Consider the following 21,115-nt stretch of genomic DNA (forward strand, 5'->3'; position numbering starts at 1 on the left):
ATTCCTGTCTCACCCTACAGTGCTTCCTAGCTAGGGCTCCCAGCCCTGATCCCATCCCACGAGCACAGGGCTCCCAGGTCCCATCCCATCCTGGCAGCGCAGGGCTCCCATCTCATGAGCGCAGGGCTCCTGGCTTTGATCTGTCTTGTGAGTGCAGGACTGCCTGCCAGCAGGAGGCGCCCTAGCCCTGAGATGGAAGAGATCACAGGAAGGTGAAGTTAGGGAAAGATTAGACAAAAGAGAACCACGGCTCCATGGACACACCCTTCAGGTTCTCAGGGACCCTCTCAGGACTCCTGGCTCCCACTCAGAGCTCAGACTGTGGCTTTGAGGCTTACACTCATGGCTCACTCATGACTCACCCCAGGGACTCCTAGTCAAATGTTCACATTCAAGAGGCTCCGGGCTCACACTCAGCCGTGGGAAGTTTGTAAAAAGTTCAGGCATCTTGCTTTCCTCTGCCCCTCCTGGAATCAGCATGAAAGCACATTCCCAGCAGGAGGCAGCAGCTAGGGCTCCCCGGAGGAAGCCTGTCCTTTGGAGATTTTGACCTGATTTGGATAGTTTTAGGGGCTTGTCTACCCCAATGCCCCTTGGCAACTCCCTTTGCCATAGCTCTCCCCTACTCACCCTGGCCCTTGCATAGTAGAAATCTCCTGCAACTCAGGTTGCAGTCATTGAATGTGCCCTTTCCTTCAGCTGGGCATGTATGAGAGCAAAGCATTTCGAAGCCAAATGACTGATGTCAGTGATCAGAGGAGGGAGTTATTGGTTCTAGCCCCGCATGAGAAGAACGGGCTCCTCACAAGCTGCATGCACTAGCTTGACTCGGTGCATTCCTGTTTAAGGACGTGGCTCGGTGTTGCAGGTGCTGCAAGGAGCCTTCCCTTCTGAATCACTGTGATGGTCCCAATGCAGTGGGCAAGTGGCTATTTCCCAACAAAACCATCACACAAAATAGTCTCAGCAGAGAGACCAGGCCTTCCAGTCCAGCACATTCCATTAATCCAGGGGAAAGGGAAAACCCCACATCCCACCTGTGAAAGGAAACACTGTGCTCTTAATCCTTCCATGCAAAGCTGTCACAGCACTGACCAGATGGTCAACCTGAGCCACACAGAGGTTATGTGATTTGCCCAGCATCACAGAGTGACCCAGTTGCTGAGAGGAAGATAAGAACCAGGAGTCCTGACTCCAGAGTTGGCTTTAGAGCAACATTTTTGGTGGGTCCATGAGTTTGGGGTCCTGAATTTTGTAGGACAGGCCTGCCTCCTTCAATCTCCATTCTCCAACAGTCTGAGGGTCCCTTCCCCACAAAATACACACCAACAGTGTCCCTTTGTCCATTCACACCCCCTTGCAGGGGGGGGGGGGAGGGGAGGGAAAATCAACAGCACCACACCTTCAAGCCTGATCCTTACAGTCCAGGACCTGGCGTGGTTCCGGCCGGCTGCTCCCTGCGGCCTATGGCTGTGTGTATGGCACAATAGAACACAAAAAGGGGGGGGGGGGACTCAGGCCCACCCACTACTCTGAGTCCCAGCCCAGAGGCCCTCTGGCAACAGTCTCACTGTCCTCCTTCCTCCTCTGAACCGCTTCCCCAACAGCCCTTCTCTGCGCTAGGCCTCCTCCTCCCAGGCCTGCCACCTGGCAGGCTATGGAGTAGGGCCTTCTCTCACTCTCTCAAGCTGGCTTGCACTGCACTGTCCATGGTGCTGGCCTCCCAGCTCTGGAGACAGACCTTCCCCTCTGAAGGCCTGGGACAGACTGAGTGCTCTCACTCTGAGCAGTCTTTTATGTGGCTGAGCCGGGACCTGATTGGCTGGCCCCAATCTGTCCTCTGATTGGCTCCCTGTAAGCCCTTCTCTGATTGGCCGCGCGTCTATGCAGGCGCCTAGGCCTGCTGCAGCCCACCCTCTCAGGGCGTGGGGCAGCTGCCCCACCACACCACTCAAGAAAGATCTTGGAGTCATTGTGGATAGTTCTCTGAAAACATCCACTCAATTTGCAGTGGCAGTCAAAAAATCTAACAGAATGTTAGGAACCAGTAGGAAAGGGATAGATAATAAGACAGAAAATATCACAATGCCACTATACAAATCCATGGTACGCCATCACCTTGAATGCAGTTCTGGTTGCCCCATTTAAAAAAAATATATTGGAATTGGAAAAGATACAGAGAAGGGCAACAAAAACTATTAAGAGCTGGAACAACTTCCATATGAGGAGAGATTAAAAAGACTGGAACTGTTCAGCTTGGAAATGAGACCACTAAGGAGGGATACGACAGAGGTCTAAAAAATCATGACTGGTGTAGTGAAAGTGAATAAGGAAGCTTCATTTACCCCTTCACATAACCCAAGAACCTCATGCTCTGAGTGTCGCTAAGCCTCTGACTGCCAGAAGCTGGGACTGGACGACAGGGAATGGATCACTCGATAAGGCTCTGTTCTGTTCCTTCCCTTGGAAGCATCTGACATTGGCCACAGTCAGAAGACGGGATCCAGGGCTAGATGGACCATTGATCTGACCTAGTATTGCTGTTCTTATGTTAAGAAGAGATTTAAGTATATTAGGTAAAAAATCACTTCAAGTAATGGTATAGGCCCATTACTAGATGGACATGGTAAACATGTTAATAATGATGCACAAAGGCAGAAGGGTTCAGTACGGAAGCTTGCTGTGAATGGGCAAGCAGCAGATGGATAGGAGGGGGAGCGAGGCTGAGCTACTGAGAATTGGTGCGGGGAGGGATGGGAGAGGGGCAGCTGGCAACAGGCTGGGAAAGGGTGTCCCAGCAGTTCCTACTGGCATTCCTACAGCAGTTCCTTGGCAGCTGGTGCCCAGTGCCCTGTGCTCCTCCCATCCCTCACCCTACTCTGACAGCTGGCACATATGTTCCTGCCCCTCTCTGGGCCAAGTGTCTCCACCAGGACCTACGGTGGTTGGAAGGCAGGCACAGGACTGGTGTTCCTACCTGCTCCTCGTGGCCGACCTGATCTCATAGGATGTTCCAGCCCCTCCTCCCAATCCCACTGTCATTTCCATGAGATATTGTGGGGGGGAACACTGCGAGGGACAGAAACATACATGAGCCCCCCGCCCCAAAAAATATTTCCCTTGAGGGAGCACTAGTCCCCTACACCCATTGTTCCGCTGCCCCGGTTCAATAAGTATTTCTATTTTGTATTTGGAAAGAGGCAGGATGATGTATTCGTATCACATAGGGATGATGAAGTGCTTTCAACCTGATTAGTAAATGAGGAGGATGTTAATATCTACCAGGGATAAATATTTTTAAAATTAGCAGGCCCAGTTAACTTGCACCCAAGAATGCTTAAAGAGCTGGCTGAGGATATTTCTGGCCTGCTGATGTTAATTTTTAATACATTTTGGAAAACCAGGACAATTCCAGATCACTGGAAGAGTGCCAATATTCAAAAAAGGCAAGTGGGATGACCTGGGTAACTATAGGCCAGTTAGCCTTACGTGAAGGCAAAATAATGGAAAAACTGATACAGGATTCAATCAACAAAGAATCCAAGAATAGGAATACAATTAATTCCAGTCAACATAGTTTTATGGAAAATACATCTTGTCAAACAAAACTGATTTCATTCTTTGAAGTGATTACAAGGTTGGTTGATAAAAATAACTGCATAGATATAATATACTTAAACTTTGGTAAGACATTTGAGTTAGTACCACATGATATTCTAATTAAAAATTAGCACTATACAATCTCAACAGAGCACATGTTCAATTGATTAAAAAATGGACAGATTCAAAAAGTAATTGTCAGTGGGGATTCACTGAATGGGGATGTTTTTAGTGGGGTTCCACAGGGTTTGGTACTTGGCCCAACACCATTCAACATTAACTAAAGCTCCTGGAAAACAGCTGGGAGGAAATCTCTGTGTGTGCCACACTCACAGCCTGCCCCTTTAGGTAACGGATTAGTGACCCCCCACTCCAGTTCTCTAGTCCTCCAAGGAGGTCTCAAGCAGCATCAAGGAAGTCATGTCCTGGCCTCCCTGATATATCTATTATAAAAACAACAAACAAAACCCAACACACGCTTGTGAATGAAAATCCCATCCAGGCTTCTCCCTCCAGCACTAAGGAGCAAAATGGGGGCCCACACACATTTGTTTTCCCCATGCATGTCACCTTTAAAATTACCCCCATCTCTCATCAGGTCTCCTTGCCCCACCCACCCTGCTCCTCACCAGATGATAATGGCCACCAGCCTCATGATGGCTTCGTTGAGGCAGTTGAAGAACTCCTGCAGGGCCCGTCCCTTCTGCTTCATGCTGCCAATCACCAGGCCAAAGCACACGGAGAACACCACCAGGCCCAGCGCATTCACCCCATTGGCCGAGCCAGGGATGGGGATGGTTTCCTCAAAGCTCAGCACTTCCTGCAGGCTCCTAAGGGTGCGTGTGACGTTCTCCAGGGTGCCGGTGACATTCTCGGGCATGGAAGCCTGTGAGTTGGCAGTGGTCCCTGCTGTGACATTGCTGCTGTGGAGGATGGTTCTGGTGAAGACTCTGGTGCTGTACTGTGTCTTGTACTGAAATGATACACTATTATCAGCTGTGCCCACAAGCCTCTGTACGATAACCCTGCACTTCTCCACAGCTGCTGAGCAGCATAAAGGGCCTGAGCCTGAACTCCCAGTGACTTGGCTGACAACTGTTTGTGCCTGTCTAATTACCTGGCTCAAGGCAAGGATTCATAGACGTCTAGATCATAGAGTGTAAGGCTATAAGGGACCATTAGATCATCAGGCCCGACCTCCTGTATAGCACAGGCCCTTACATTTCACACAGTTCCCCCTGTTGAGCCCAATAACTTGGGTTTAGCCAATGCAGAATTTCCAGAAAGATTCCGGTCTGGATCTGAAGATATCAAGAGATGAGAATCCACCTTTTCCCTGGGTAGCTGATCGAACTCTTTAAGTCTCTCACTGTCAGGCATTTTCTCCAAGCCTCATGATTTGCGTGGATTTTTTCTGCACCCTCTCAATTTTTAAAACATCCTTTTAAAAATGTGGATCCCAGACCTGGACACAGCATTCCAGGGCCAGTCTCACCACTGCTGTTTACACAGGTAGAAACATCTCCCAGCTCCTATTCACTGCACCCCTCTGTATCCATCCAAGGGTCGCATTAGCTCTTCCTGCCACAGCATTACACTGGGAGCTTGTGTTCCATGGCTTGTCCACTATGACCCCTAGATCCTTTCCAGAGCCACTGAATACAGGATCCGGCCCCCCATTCTGTAGGCGTGGCCTGCATTCCTTGTTCCTAGATGTCTGACTTTGCATTTGGCTGCATTAAAACACAGACTGTTTGAATGGGACCAGCTTACCAAGTGACCTAGAGGCTGTGCTACTTACATGCAGGTAAAGAAGTTTCTTCTACAGCTCAGCAGGGGATGGTGCAATGGCTCGCACTGTGAGTGGGGAATCCCATTTGGTGTCATTTTACATCCAACTGACACAGCTGGGCCAGATATTCGGGCTCCTGCTATGGGCCTTTTATACTGCTCCTGAGTGCACAGGTACTATAAAGGTGCGGGGGAACAGCCCTGAGGGACCTCCCCTTGTTCACAGGCACACACTGCCCCCTGGCAGGCCCCTGAGAGGAGCAAGCCAAGAGCAGGAAGGGTAGTGGCCAGACCAGTCTGTGCTCCAGCAATTCCGGCTGCTGACCAATCTATAGACAACTGGGCAAGGCTGCCTGAGAGCTGCTCTAATTTACACTGGTGGCTGCAGTGGTGGTTGGAGCAGCGCACTCTGGGAGGTGCAAAGGTGGCCTAAACCCATCCCTGGGGCTGCATCTCCAGAAAGGAGCAGTTCAGAGTGCAGCCTCTTCTGCACAGGCATAAAGGACAATCAGAGCGATGGGCAGAAAGAAGCAGGCATGGGGAACCGGTGTCCGTACCTGTTTGAAGCAGGCTTCTACTAGGTTAGGCGGGAACATGTTCCTGCAGCAGATAAAAAAAGGAGGTTACGCTGCCATCTGGCTGAGAGCCAGGTGAGCAGGCCCATTGCCTGATACTCATGGTTAAGCGCAGGCTACAGTCAAGGTTAGTAAGAGCTCAATGCCAATAGCACTGAGTCTTCTTTCAGGTTATTCAGCGCCTTTCCAGATGCTGCCAAGCAAGACAGCACTCTAGTCCCAAAAATAAAAGAATGTCAAACTTTAGCGCCTACAAGTCCACTCAGTCCTACTTCTTGAAACATTTAAACGTGGCTGTGCTCCCAAGTGGCAGCATGTGGCCCTGGACACTGGTCTGTGTGAGCTAGGTTTTATGCAGCTATGGATAGTGTCCTAGGATCATCAAAGTTAGAGAAGGAAAAGACCAGACCAGACCATCCTCTCCATCTCCATTCTCTGGCACAGTCTAATTTTAAGTGTCCCAAGCTGTGCAGCTTTCACTGCTTCCTGCAAGATGAGTTCCCCTGCTTGATACATCTCACTGGCCCACCCCCATATTCAGCCCAACTGGTGCCTTTCTCTAACTCATCAATCACTTACAAGTTCCTGGCTTCTCAGTGGCCCCCACTCTCCCCCGGCAGGCAGACAGAGCTACAGACAGTTCAGGGAGTCTCATTCATTTTGTTTAGAAAAAGTTGACACAAAACGAAAATTCTGGACTCCTCCTGCTCCGTGGAAAATGTCAGAATTGTGAGTTTTCATTCCAATGTGGAACAATTTTTTAAATTTTTTTGAATTTCCTGTGGAATGGGAATTTGGGGTTCCAACCAGCCCACCTGAACTCCCTCCATTTCATCACTGCCTTTCTGATAGCAGGATGCACTGAACTGAAGGCAACATTCCAGGTGCATCACACTGGAGCCATCGAGAAAGGCACTACAATTTCCATGCACGGAGACATGATGCCATTGTATCATACAGCATCAAACTGCACTGGGCTTTTTGTAGCCATGTCTTAATGCAAATTCATGTCTAATTTGCTGTCAGCTCTAAGCCTATTGGCTGGTTTCTTGAGTGTCTGTGCCTTGTATAGCCATTTACACCAGGGCAAAGTGAGTGTGAAGTGGGTGTAAATTGCTACCACATCAGAATAGTCGGACTTTACAGCTACTAAAAATTGTTCTGCTTCGCTTCTGAGGCTAGGGCAGGAAGCAAGGGGTTTAAATTGCAGCAAGGGCGGTTTAGGTTGGACATTAGAAAAATCTTCCTGTCAGGGTGGTTAAGCACTGGAATAAATTGCCTAGGGATGTTGTGGAATCTCCATCATTGGAGATTTTTAAGAGCAGGTTGGACAAACACCTGTCACGGATGGTCTAGATCAGTGGTTCTCAAAACTTATGTACTGGTGACCCCTTTCACATAGCAAGCCTCTGAGTGCGACCCCCCTTATAAATTAAAAACACTTTTTTATAAATTTAACACCATTATAAATGCTGGATGCAAAGCGGGGGTTGGAGTGCAGGCTGACAGCTCACGACCCCCATATAATAACCACCCGACCCCCAGTTTGAGAACCCCTGGTCTAGATAATACTCAGTCCTGCCATGAGTGCAGGGGACTGGACTAGAAGACCTCTCGAGGTCCTTTCCAGTCCTACATTTCTACCTTGCATTGGTGTAAAGACTGCACAAGGTACAGGGCAGGGGAGAGTAAGGCCCTAGTTTTTCTCAGCAGCTCCTGCTTCCCAAGTGTCCCTGTGTTTGTGGTGGAAAAGGGGCTGCCTCAGATTATTTTTCCCCAGGCATATTTCAGAGAGATCTAGTTGCTGACCCTATTTTCAATCCCCCTTTGCATTGTTTCTCTCACTCCTACTATTTGCAGCTCTTCCCCCCAGGGAGGATTTCATAGCCTCAGGGTATTTTGTGAGAAGCTCTTTATTCTCTTCCCAAGCATGATTAAAGAGATTCAATACGACTGGACGAGGAGAACGAGGGACATATCTGTATTATTTTTATGAATACAATATGCATCTCAGTTTACCTGTTTGATATTATTCTATCTGCCTACACAGCATTAAATCAAAGGAGGCTGTTAGGGAGAACAAACATGAAATGAGAAGATGACAGAGCGAATATCTCCAGAGAAAAGAACAGGAGTACTTGTGGCACCTTAGAGACTAACAAATTTATTAGAGCATAAGCTTTCGTGGACTACAGCCCACTTCTTCAGATGCATATAGAGTGGAATAAATATTGAGGAGATATATATACACACATACAGAGAGCATAAACAGGTGGGAGTTGTCTTACCAACTCTGAGAGGCCAATTAAGTAAGAGAAAAATTTTTTTTGAAGTGATAACCAAGATAGCCCAGTACAGACAGTTTGATAAGAAGTGTGAGAATACTTACAAGGGGAGATAGATTCAATGTTTGTAATGGCTCAGCCATTCCCAGTCCTTATTCAATCCTGAGTTGATTGTATCTAGTTTGCATATCAATTCCAGCTCAGCAGTCTCTCGTTGGAGTCTGTTTTTGAAGTTTTTCTGTTGTAATATAGCCACCCGCAGGTCTGTCATTGAATGACCAGACAGGTTAAAGTGTTCTCCCACTGGTTTTTGAGTATTATGATTCCTGATGTCAGATTTGTGTCCATTAATTCTTTTGCGTAGAGACTGTCCGGTTTGGCCAATGTACATGGCAGAGGGGCATTGCTGGCACATGATGGCATATATCACATTGGTAGATGTGCAGGTGAACGAGCCCCTGATGGTATGGCTGATGTGATTAGGTCCTATGATGATGTCACTGGAATAGATATGTGGACAGAGTTGGCATCGGGGTTTGTTACAAGGATAGGTTCCTGGGTTAGTGGTTTTGTTCAGTGATGTGTGGTTGCTGGTGAGTATTTGCTTTAGGTTGGGGGGTTGTCTGTAAGCGAGGACAGGTCTGTCTCCCAAGATCTGTGAGAGTAAAGGATCATCTTTCAGGATAGGTTGTAGATCTCTGATGATGCGCTGGAGAGGTTTTAGTTGGGGGCTGAAGGTGACAGCTAGTGGTGTTCTGTTATTTTCTTTGTTGGGCCTGTCTTGTAGGAGGTGACTTCTGGGTACTCGTCTGGCTCTGTCAATCTGTTTTTTCACTTCAGCAGGTGGGTATTGTAGTTTTAAGAATGCTTGATAGAGATCTTGTAGGTGCTTGTCTCTATCTGAGGGGTTGGAGCAAATGCGGTTATATCTTAGAGCTTGGCTGTAGACAATGGATCGTGTGGTGTGTCCTGGATGGAAGCTGGAGGCATGTAGGTAAGTGTAGCGGTCAGTAGGTTTCCGGTATAGGGTGGTATTTATGTGACCATCGCTTATTAGCACAATAGTGTCCAGGAAATGGACCGCTTGTGTGGATTGATCTAGGCTGAGGTTGATGGTGGGATGGAAATTATTGAAATTATTACCATGATTGGCCTCTCAGAGTTGGTAAGACAACTCCCACCTGTTTATGCTCTCTGTATGTGTGTATATATCTCCTCAATATTTATTCCACTCTATATGCATCCGAAGAAGTGGGCTGTAGTCCACGAAAGCTTATGCTCTAATAAATTTGTTAGTCTCTAAGGTGCCACAAGTACTCCTGTTCTTTTTGCGGATACAGACTAACACGGCTGCTACTCTGAAACCTATCTCCAGAGAGAATATCAAGGGTCCTTCAGAGAACAGTAGGGGAGCTATTAATTGGGAAATGTCACCTACCTAGCTCCAGCCAGGTTAATAGATTTATTTTCCCCAGGCCAGATCCTATGATCAAAGGGATACTGAACCAATAAAGACCCCTGCCTAGCAAGGAAGAAGCGGGGCGAGTGGGTAAGATGCTAAGAGAATGGTGCGGGGGCTGTCTGTCTCTGCAAACTTGCAAAGAGAGAATAAAGTTTAGCTGAGCCCAGATGTGTAGAGACTTTAGCTGTGGTAACCCTTTTCTCTGCTTGCTATATGCGTTTGGGTGAATGAACAGTACATTGGTTTTGAAGGCTGTTTTTGGGTCACTTTAATCAACTGTGGATCCCAGGCTCCCACAGGGAAGTTTTCTTGCAGGTGCCAAATTTAGCCAAGCCTGTTGTGTTATCATGGTGGAGAAATTGGTGGTGAGCTACACAGTCAGAGAGCCAGCCCCAGAATGGTGGAATAGCAGGGTTCCAGCCTGGCAGGAGACGAGGATTTCACTCGATAGGGACTGCAAAGTGATGTAAACTGCAGCTCACCCTGTAATCATCACTCCAGTCTTAGGACCGAACCCTGCAGTATCCCGGAGATACCGCCCCATGCTCTGCTGAAATATGCTGACCCATGATAGGGAAACTGCTCGGCCTCATGACTAGGGATTTCTCCCTCCTTCCGTGTATTGGAACAGAAATTCCAGCTTTCTATAGAGAGCCTTTCATACACACTCACATACGGAACAAACAAACAAAAAGTCCCAGCCAGAGTAAAAGGAATACAGGCAGAAGTCCAGCAGCAGAGTAGGGCTATCAGATGCACCCTGCATAATCAGAATATCAGGGTTGGAAGGGACCTCAGGAGATCATCTAGTCCAACCCCCTGCTCAAAGCAGGACAAATTCCCAGACGGATATTTACCCCAGTTCCCTAAATGGCCCCCTTGAGGATTGAACTCACAATGCTGGGTTTAGCAAGCCAATGCTCAAACCACTGAGCTATCCCTCCCCCCATGGGCAGGTGGTGTATGTGTGCATGTAGTGCAAGCAGCTCTTGGCCCTCAGAGACGCTTACAGGCTCTGGAGACCAGAGTGGCTGAACTGGAGGAGCTGACAGAGACAGAGAGGGACATAGATGAGACTTCTTGGGACACAGCAAAGCAGACCCAGCCTGCATCTGGCAGGCTCTGTGCTGTTGGGGAGGGTGAAAGTCTCGGGGAAGGAGAACATCAAACTATAGTGGAGGAAAACAATCACATAGTCGGAACCCTCCTTCCAGAGGATGTCATGACACTGAGGATACCCCTCTTGGGAAGGGGACTAAGTTACTAGGAAAAGACAAAAAGAACAGGAGTACTTGTGGCACCTTAGAGACTAACACATTTATTGGAGCATAAGCTTTCGAGGGCTACAGCCCACTTCATTGGATGCATTGAATGGAACATATAGTGAGGAGATATATATACACATACAGAGAACATGAAAAGGTGGGAGTTGTCCTACCAACTCTAAGAAGCTAATTAATTAAGAGAAAAAACTTTTGTAGTGATAATCAAGATAGCCCATTCCAGACAGTTTGACAAGAGGTGTGAGAATACTTAACATGGGGAAATAGATTCAATGTGTGTAATGGCTCAGCCATTCCCAGTCTCTATTCAAGCCTAAATTGATAGTGTCTAATTTGCATATTAATTCAAGTTCAGCAGTTTCTCGTTGGAGTCTGTTTTTGAAGCTTTTCTGTTGCAAAATTGCCACCTTTAGGTCTGTTACTGAGTGGCCAGAGAGGTTGAAGTGTTCTCCTACTGGTTTTTGAATGTTATGATTCCTGATGTCAGATATGTGGACAGAGTTGGCATCGGGCTTTGTTGCAAGGATAGGTTCCTGGGTTAGTGTTTTTGTTCAGTGGTGTGTGGTTGCTGGTGAGTATTTGCTTCAGGTTGGGGGCTGTCTGTAAGCGAGGACGGGTCTGTCTCCCAAGATCTGTGAGGAACCTATCCTTGCAACAAAGCCCGATGTCAACTCTGTCCACCTATCTATTCAAGTGACATCATCATAGGACCTAATCACATCAGCCATACCATCAGGGGCTCGTTCACCTGCACATCTACCAATGTGATATATGCCATCATGTGCCAGCAATGCCCCTCTGCCATGGATATTGGCCAAACCGGACAGTCTCTACGTAAAAGAATAAATGGACACAAATCTGACATAAATGGTGCATTTTTCACAGTGGAGAGAAATAAATAGCAGGGTCCCCCAAGGGTCGGTATTGGAACTAGTGCTGCTCAACATATTCATATATGGTCTGGAAAAAGGGGTAAAAAGTAAGGTGGCAAAGTTTGCCGATAATACAAAATTACTCAAGATAGTTAAGTCCAAAGCTGACTGCAAAGCATTACAAAGGGATCTCACTAAACTGGTGACCGTGCAACAAACTGGCAGATGAAATTCAATGTGGATAAATGCAAAGTGATGCACTTTGGAAAACATAATCCCAACTATACATATAAAATAGAGCTGTCAAGTGATTAAAAAAATTAATCGTGATTAATTGCATGATTAATCACACTGTTAAACAATAATAGAATACCATTTATTTAAATATTTGTGGATGTTTTCTACATTTTCAAATATATTGATTTCAGTTACAACACAGAATACAAAGTGTACAGTGCTCCCTTTATATTTATTTTTGATTACAAATATTTGTGGTGTAAAAAACAAAAGAAATAGTATTTATCAATTCACCTAATACTGTACTGTAGTGCAATCTATTTATCATGAAAGTTGAACTTACAAATGTAGAATTATGTACAAAAAAGAACTGCATTCAAAAATAAAAGAATGTAAAACTTTAGCGCCTACAAGTCCACTCAGTCCTACTTCTTGTTCAGCCAATCACTCAGACAAACAAATTTGTTTACATTTGCAGGAGATAATGCTGCCTGCTTCTTGTTTACAATGTCACCTGAAAGTGAGATCAGGCCTTCTCATGGCACTGTTGTAGACGGCATTGCAAGATATTTACGTGCCAGATGAGCTAAAGATTCATATGTCCCTTGATGCTTCAGCTACCATTCCAGAGGACATGTATCCATGCTGATGACGGGTTTTGCTCGATAACAATCCAAAGCAGAGCAGACCAACACATGTTCATTTTCATCATCTGAGTCAGATGCCACCTCAGAAGGTTGATTTCCTTTTTGGTGGTTTGTGTTTTGTAGTTTCTGCATCAGAGTGTTGCTCTTTTAAGACTTCTGAAAACATACTCTACACCTCGTCCTTCTCAGATTTTGGACAGCACTTCAGATTCTTAAACTTTGGGTCGAGTGCTGTAACTATCTTTAGAAATCTCACATTGGTACCTTCTTTGCGTTTTGTCAAATCTGCAGTGAAAGTGTTTTTAAAATGAACAATATCTGCTGGGTCATCAACCAAGACTGCTATAATATGAAATATATGGCAGAATGGGGGTAAAACAGAGCAGGAGACATACTATTCTCCCCCAAGGAGTTCAGTCAAAATTTAATTAATGCATTATTTTTTAAACGAGCGTCATCAGCACGGAAGCATGTCCTCTGGCATGGTAGCTGAAGCATGAAGGGGCATACGAATGTTTAGCATATCTGGCACGTAAATACCTTGCAATGTCAGCTACAAATGTGCCATGCGAATGCCTGTTCTCGCTTTCAGGTGACATTGTAAATAAGAAGCTGGCAGCATTATCTCCTGTAAATGTAAACAAACTTGTTTGACTTAGTGATTGGCTGAATAAGGAGTAGGACTGAGTGGACTTGTTGGGGATTGGTCCTGCTTTGAGCAGGGGGTTGGACTAGATGACCTCCTGAGGTCCCTTCCAGCCCTGATATTCTATGATTCTGATTCTATGACTTGTAGGCTCTAAAGTTTTACATTGTTTTGTTTTTGAGTGCAGTTATGTAACAAAAATAATCTACATTTGTAAGTTGCACTTTCACAATAAAGTGTGGTACTTGTATGAGGTGAACTGAAAAATACTATTTCTTTTGTTTATCATTTTTACTGAGCAAATCTTTGTAATAAAAATTATAATATAATGTGAACACTGTACACTTTGTATTCTGTGTTGTAATTTAAATCAAGATATTTGAAAATGTAGAAAAACATCCAAAAATAGTTAATAAATTTCAATTGGTATTCTATTGTTTAACAGTGCAATTAAAACAGCAATTAATCACGATTAATTTTTTAAATCGCAATTAATTTTTTTAGTTAATCGCGTGAGTTAACTGCGATTAATCAACAGCCCTATTATAAAATGATGGGGTCTAAATTAGCTGTTACCACACAAGAAAGAGATCTTGGAGTCACTGTGGATAGTTCTCTGAAAACATCTGCTCAGTGTGCACTGGTAGTCAAAATATCTAACAGAATGTTAGGAACTATTATATACAAAACTATGGGGTCTAAATTAGCTGTTACCGCTCAAGAAAGAGATCTTGGAGTCACTGTGGATAGTTCTCTGAACACATCTGCTCAAGGTACATATTATTAGGAATCATTAAGAAAGAGAGAGAGGATAAGACAGAAAATATCACAATGCCACTATATAAATCCATGGTATGCTCGCACCTTGAATATTGCATGCAGTCCTGGTGGCCCCATCTCAAATAAGATATATTAGAATTGGAAAAAGTTCAGAGAAGAGCAACAAAAATGATTGGGGGAATGGAATGGTTTAAACAGATTAAAAAGACTTGAATTGTTCAGCTTGGAAAAGAAACAACTAACGGGGGATATGATAGAGGTCTATAAAATAACACAACAGACAATCTGTGGGACTCATTGTCAGGGGATGTTGTGAAGGTTAAATGTATAACTTGTTTCAAAAAAGCAACAGAGGGTCCTGTGGCACCTTTAAGACCAACAGATGTATTGGAGAGTAAGCTTTCGTGGGTGAATACCCACTTCGTCAGACGCATGTGGGTGTTCACCCACGAAAGCTTATGCTCCAATACATCTGTTAGCCTTAAAGGTGCCACAGGACTCTCTGTTGCTTTTTACAGATCCAGACTAACACGGCTACCCCTCTGATACTTGGTTCAAAAAGGAATTCATGAGGATAGGTCCATTAATGGCTGTTAGTTAAGATGGCCAAGGATGCAAACCCATGCTCTGGGTGCCCCCATATACCTGACTCCAGAAGCTGGGACTGGACAACAGGGGATGGATCACTTGATAAATTGCCCTGTTCTGTTCATTCCCTCTGAAGCATCTGGCACCAGCCACTGCTGGAAGACAGAAGTCTGGGCTAGATGGACCATTGGTCTGACTCAGTATGGCCGTTCTTATGTTCTTACTGTATGTGAGCTGTAGCCTATAGGTATAAGTATTTGCTAAGGCTATGTCTACACTACACAGCTTTTAGCGACACAGCTGTGCCGCTACAGCCGTGCTGCTAAAAGGCGTGCAGTGTTGCCGCTGTTCTCTTCTGCCGACAAAAAGCTTCCACCCCCAAGGAGTGGTTAACCAAACTTTTGTCTTTCAGGAGGATGCTTTTTAACACCTCTGGACGACAAAAGTTTGTCTTTCACTTGCCAGTGTAGACAAAGTTTAGGTAAGGCATAGGCATAAATTTAGACAGTAATCCAATGACCCTACAAGCCTCAAGGCCTATAAGACAATAGCTTAGCTAAACTAATCAGGAGATAAGGCCCCAAAAGCCTTAACATAAACAGTTAACCAGCATGTGTCTGACAAAGTGGATATTCACCCACGAACCCTTATGCTCCAATACATCTGTTAGTCTTAAAGGTGCCACAGGACTCTCTGTTGCTTTTTACAGATCCAGATTAACACTGCTACCCCTCTGATAGCTAACCAGCAGTAACCCTAGATCATGAGATATCACACCATAGAATGCTGTAATGACCCAACTGCTGATAGATGACCACACGATGCCTGTTGATATCAGTTTTAGATATTTTTAAGTTAGGAACATCAGATGTCTGACCACCGGAAGATCATGGTAACTAATTGATGTATATGCTAATGAACTTGAGATAAAAGGACTATTAACTTATGGGAGAAGGGCACCTCAGCATTACTAGGTGAGGAAATACAGATAAGAAAAGGGGCTGAAACCCCTACTGAACATGTATTAGGCATAGGGGCATCAGCATAACCCGTTATAAAAGTTGTATCCCAGCCTGCCTGCCTTGGGAGATGCCAGGACGATGGCCACTGGTGATGATGATGCTGGTGAGTATGATGAGGAGGACAAGGACTAACACTTCAGGTTTTTCTGCAACGGATGGTGTGAGTATATTGTTGCTCAGATGCTCGTTTTATGTTATCCACTGGTGATCACCTGTTCAGCAGCGTGCAGGAGGCGCTGGGGGGAAGGGGAGGAGCGGAGCAGAAAGAGGCAGGGGGAGAGGCAGTATGGGGTGGGAAGAGGCAGGGTGGGAGGCGGAACGGGATGGGAAGAGGTGGGTCAGGGGTGGGGCCTTGGGGGATGGGGTGGAGTGAGGGCAGGGCTTGGTGTGGAGCAGGGGAGGTCGAGCACCCTCGGGGAACTCTGAAAAACAGCGCCTCGGTCTCCTTTCAGAGCTTATTCAGAGCATGTTCTCCAAGTGCAGGGGTTTGAATGGCTTTCAGTGCAGGATGGTGACCTTATCACAGGGGCATGTTCTTACCGCACACCAACTTGTTCACTCACCTGACCAGGTCCATGAAGGCATCAGTTGTTTGCACCTGCTCAATCTTGCCCTCCCGGTGCAGTTTGTCCTTGGACCCTTTGCCTGGATGGATGATGATCACCATGAGGATGCCGATGAAGACCGCTATGATGGTGGTCACCATGTAGTAGACTACGGCCCGCAGCCCCATCTTCCCAGAGGCTTTGCCATCCAGTGAGGCCATGCCTGGGCAGCCACACACAGAACAAGGCAAGAATGTCTACCTCTTCAATTGGGAGGGGGCTGGAGGGAGACTTTGGGGGTGCAGGGGACTGTGGGATGCAGGAAGCAGACTTTGGGGGCTCTAAGGCGATGTGGGGTGTGGAAGAAGGCTGTGGGAGTGCAGAGGAATATGAATTGAAGAAGGGAATAGTACACTGAGGAGGAATCAGGGAGATGTGGGGTTGGGAGACAGGTTTCGGGTGCAGGGAGATGTGTGGGTGGAAGGCAGGGTTGCAGGGAGATTGGGGGGGGTCGGAGGCAGGGTTTGGGTTGCAGGGAGATGTGGGGGGCTTGGAGACAGGGTTTGGGATGCAGGTGGATGTGGTGGTGGGAGGCAGGGTTTGGGGTGCAGGGAGATGTGGGGGTGGAAGGCAGGGTTGCAGGGAGATATGGGAGGTCAGAGGCAGGGTTTGGGGTGCAGGGGGATGTGGGGGTGGGAGGCAGAGAGATGTGTGGGTGGAAGGCAGGGTTGCAGGGAGATGTGGGGGGTGGCAGGCAGAGAGATGTGTGGGTGGAAGGCAGGGTTGCAGGGAGATGTGGGGGGTCGGAGGCAGGGTTTGGGGGGCAGGGGATGTGGGGGTGGGAGGCAGGGTTTGGGGTGCAGGAAGATGTGGGTGCAGAAGGGCAGGGAGACTGAGTGGGAGCAGGGGAATGTGAGTTGCAGGAGACAGACTTTGTTGGGTGCAGGGGGTGTGGGAGGCAGATTTTGGAGGCTGCAGAGGAATATGGGGTGTGGGAGGCAGGCTTTGGGGTGTGTAGGGAAATGTGGGGGCAGAAAGCAAACTTTGTGGGACATATGAGGCAGACTGAAGAGAAGCATGAGGAGACTGTGGGGAGTGCAGAGAAATGGGGTGACAGAGGGAAAAGGAGGAGGTAGGGTAAAGGAGAAGGGAGTGAAAGATGGGGGCTGGTCAAGGTGGGAGGGGGTCTGGAGACGGGAGCCTTTAAGAGCCCTTGAGGGGATGTGAATTATGAGGCAGAACGGGTGGGCAGGGAGGATAGGGAGCCAGGACAGTGATGGGGAGCGGGCTGGAGGGTGCTGGAATGGCTGCTGTGTTAGCGGAGGGGAAAGGGAGCCCCCACCAAGCAGCCATTGGGCAACCCACAGTTTTGCCTGGCTAGCTCAGGTGCACTGTGACCTTGCAATGCTCACACACACTTTGGGGGTGGGCACTTCCTCCTAACGCCTGAAGGCAAATGAATACCTCCAGCCCCTCCCCGCCCCACAGTGCATCTTTAAGTCTCAGGATTGCAGGGCCAGGATCATGGTGCCTGAGCACTGGGGGCTGGCAGGACCATCATGCTTCCCCCTCACCCTTCCCAGAAAGGCACGAGACTTCCTGCTCCCCTGACCTCCACACCAAGGCAGCCAGGGGACAGACAAGCCAATCCCACTTGCCATAGTCCCAGCCAAGGCCTGGACAAGGTCAGGCAGGGACCTGCAGCGAGAGCTGGGTCAATGGCTGGCAGCGCTTTTGCAGGGTGCTGTATGGCCTGTAGAATGCAGACAGCTGCAAGCACCAGGAAAGGTCCCTCACCTGTGACCAGGCTGGAGACAATGAGGGGAAGAACCAGCATCTGAAGCATCCGCATCAGCAGCTCTCCTGGGAAGGAGAAATACTTGATCTGGCGATAGGTCATCTTGTAGGGTCGGAGGGCAAAGGCCAAAATGATCCCTGAGAAACAAGGGATAAGAAGGGAAACAGGATGGTGTCTGCCCTAGCAATATCTCCAAATCCTGCTGAAAGCTACAGCACCTGCAGTGTGGGCCCTGGGTCCTGCCCCGCTGCCTTCCTCATGCACACCAGCCCAACAGCAGGCCCTGCTGCCTCCTGGACCCCAAGCCTATGGCAGGCACTGGGCCCTCCCCTGCTGCCCTAGGACTGCCAATTTCGATTGGACATATTCCTGGAGGTTTCATCACATGACCTAATCTTTAATTAAAGATTGATCTTTAATTCCTGGACATGCCAGGACAACCTGGAGGTTTGTGATTTCTGCCCCTGCAGACATGCAATGTACACAGGCCCTATGGCAGGCACTGGGCCCTCCCCTGCTAACCCCTGTCCCCCCCACACCCCCAGTGTGCACAAGGCCAATGGCAGGCTAAGGGTCCTCCCTCCTAGACCCATCCCCCACCATGCACATAGGGCCTATGGTGGGCTCTGGGCCCTCTCCCACTGTCCTTCCCCTCCTGCAATGGGCACAAGACCAATTGGTCCCTCAGAGCAGAGATGCCGAAATACTGTTAGTACCACGAGCGGTGCAAGCCCTTTGGAGACATGACGGTGGAGCCGGGTCCCTAGGAACAATGATGCTGCTGGGGTGCCAAACCTGGTGATCCTTCCCCCGGAGAGTTACAAAACAAATAACAGAGTGTCCCACCCCTGTGGGAGCAGAACCCTCCAAACCACTTCTCAAGCTTGAAAGGTTCCCCCCAGTTTCCTCCCCATTTCCTCAGCTGAGCTGCCTTTCAGCTTGTGAGTGCAGCTCCTTGGCAGCCAGAGGGATCGCGCTACAGCGATGAGAGGCACCTCCTCCTCCGCTCCCTATAGCACCATCGTTGGCACAGCTCCTCCTGTGCAGTGGGCACTGAGAGCTCAGAGCCATCTCGTTGGGTTCAGATCTCTGGGATGCCACCACATCTAAATTACAGGCTGAGGTGAGATGCTGACTTGGGAGGGAATTAATCTGTGCAATCAAAGGGTTAAACACAGCCCCCTGTGAGAGGCCTGTCCTTTAGCCATTGCCTCAGTGAGCACGAATGTGCTGGGCATGGAGAATGGCCCTTTCCCCAGGATAAGGCTTCCTGGGACCCTCCCTTATTACAGGGGATGCTGCTCATGTAAATGGTGAGCTCCCCGTCTGGTAAACAGGAGCCACACCATGAGAGTGCACCAGCCAGCCAGCCAGCCCTCAGCACTGCTCTAAACTTCCCTGCTGCACTCCTGGGTTGTATTTCTAGCCACACAGCTCACCCATGCAAACACTTCAAGGTTAGAAGAGTCCATCTGAGTGCCTGCATCGCACAGGCCAGACTTCAGCCCATGATTCTGCAGCGAGCCAATTGAAATGGTTGAGCTAGAGTGGATCTTTTAGAAAAAGACGTCCAGTCTTGATTTAAAGAATCCAAGTGATGGAGATTCTACCACGGCCTGTGGCTGGCCTAAGGCGGGTTACAGGACGGCTCCCTGCCTCAGTTTCCCCTCTGGGCAGTGGGGATAAGGAGACTTACCCTGTTGGGGCTGGAAGGCTTCCTGAGGGACTGACTGTCTGTAAAGCTCTCAGAGAGCCTTGTGCAGCGGAGGTTTAGGGTCACTTTCTGTAGTTCTCTTCTGAGGCTGGCTGTTATGAGCCACCGCGTGCTGGAACCATGCTGCTTTGCACACAGGCAGTGCCTTGTGCCCGAGGCTCTCATATCATCCTCACTTTCCCAGGAGCAGCAAACCCCCTTAGTGGAGGCACAGCTTATAGCAGCACAGGGCTTTTTAGCTAGTAAAGGTATACAGTTCCCCAAGGGAAATGATCTAAAGTCGTCCTTTTTTCTGGAATAACTGCAACTAAATGAGCACTTTTTGCCTCTACAAACTGTTGTAAAGAATCACCCTGCCCAACATCCTTACACCAGCAAACATCCTAGTGCAGAGCCAGACAGTTCAATAAGGCCCTGATCCTTCATAAGCATCTGTAGATGCTCTTGCAATGCAATGCCTGATAATGGAGGCACTGAGAGATGAAGGGACTTGCCCAAGGGCAAAGAGTGTGCTTGTGGCAGAACCCTGATCCCTGGCACGCTTCTTTAATCACCCTTTGTGCTAACTTAATGAATGTCCCCAGGCAGCACAGCAGCCTGCAGACCACAGGCTCCCTACCCAGTAGGACAGCAGTGATGGTGAAGAGGACGAAGGCATTTCTCCTGAGGAAGCCCTTGGCGCTGTCTTTGGTGATGCTGTGCATCCGCTTCTTGACCCGTGCTGCCCGCTCCTGCACTGCCTGTTGGAAGTGCTGCACCCGGCTGTTGGAGCTGAGACGCTTGGCTGATTCCTCATTCAGGAAGAGGCTGTTCACATGGCCCCGCTGGTCACTCATAATCAGATCAAGCCCTGGTCCAGAAGACAGCTCTTGGGAAACTAGGAGGGGAGAAGCAGAGGGAGAAAGAGCCAGAAGGCAGCATGAAATCTCCCTAATCTTGACAGTGCCCCCCTGGCCCTCCAGATATAACTACTCAGGCTGGCTGAGAAGCTGTTCTGGAAAGCCCCCCAGAGCAGAATCAGAAACAGGACGTTGCATTTTGGGAGCTGCCAGGGGTTTGAATAGCTACAACGCTATCGTTTCGCCCAAGCAGCAGGGAAACAGCAGCCCCTCTGAGGGGAATGCAGGCACTGGCTTGGGCGTGGCTGAGACCGGATGGACATTCTCACTCCTTTCCAAGAGAATTTGCGGGCTGAACAACGATGAGATTTCTCCTTCTCCATCCAGATGATATTTTTTTTAAATATACAAATGATTCTATAGAAGCCCAA

At 48.0% G+C, this 21,115-nt stretch overlaps 1 protein-coding gene across 1 annotated transcript in view; it reads right to left on the reverse strand.

Moving 5' to 3' along the window:
- Positions 1 to 20,718, reverse strand: part of LOC117868952 (excitatory amino acid transporter 1-like) — a 32,687-nt gene extending 11,969 nt beyond the window's left edge. The window contains exons 1-5 of the mRNA XM_034755357.1: positions 20,465 to 20,718; positions 18,131 to 18,268; positions 16,352 to 16,556; positions 5,949 to 5,991; positions 4,230 to 4,573 (exon numbers count right to left, since the gene is read on the reverse strand). Coding sequence (XP_034611248.1) covers positions 4,230 to 4,573; positions 5,949 to 5,991; positions 16,352 to 16,556; positions 18,131 to 18,268; positions 20,465 to 20,681 — 947 coding nt within the window. The 5' untranslated portion in view covers positions 20,682 to 20,718. The remainder of the gene's footprint in view (positions 1 to 4,229; positions 4,574 to 5,948; positions 5,992 to 16,351; positions 16,557 to 18,130; positions 18,269 to 20,464) is intronic.
- Between the last annotated feature and the right edge of the window lie 397 nt (positions 20,719 to 21,115).

Source organism: Trachemys scripta, chromosome 22 (assembly GCF_013100865.1).
Source record: "Trachemys scripta elegans isolate TJP31775 chromosome 22, CAS_Tse_1.0, whole genome shotgun sequence".
Classification (NCBI taxonomy): domain Eukaryota; kingdom Metazoa; phylum Chordata; order Testudines; family Emydidae; genus Trachemys; species Trachemys scripta.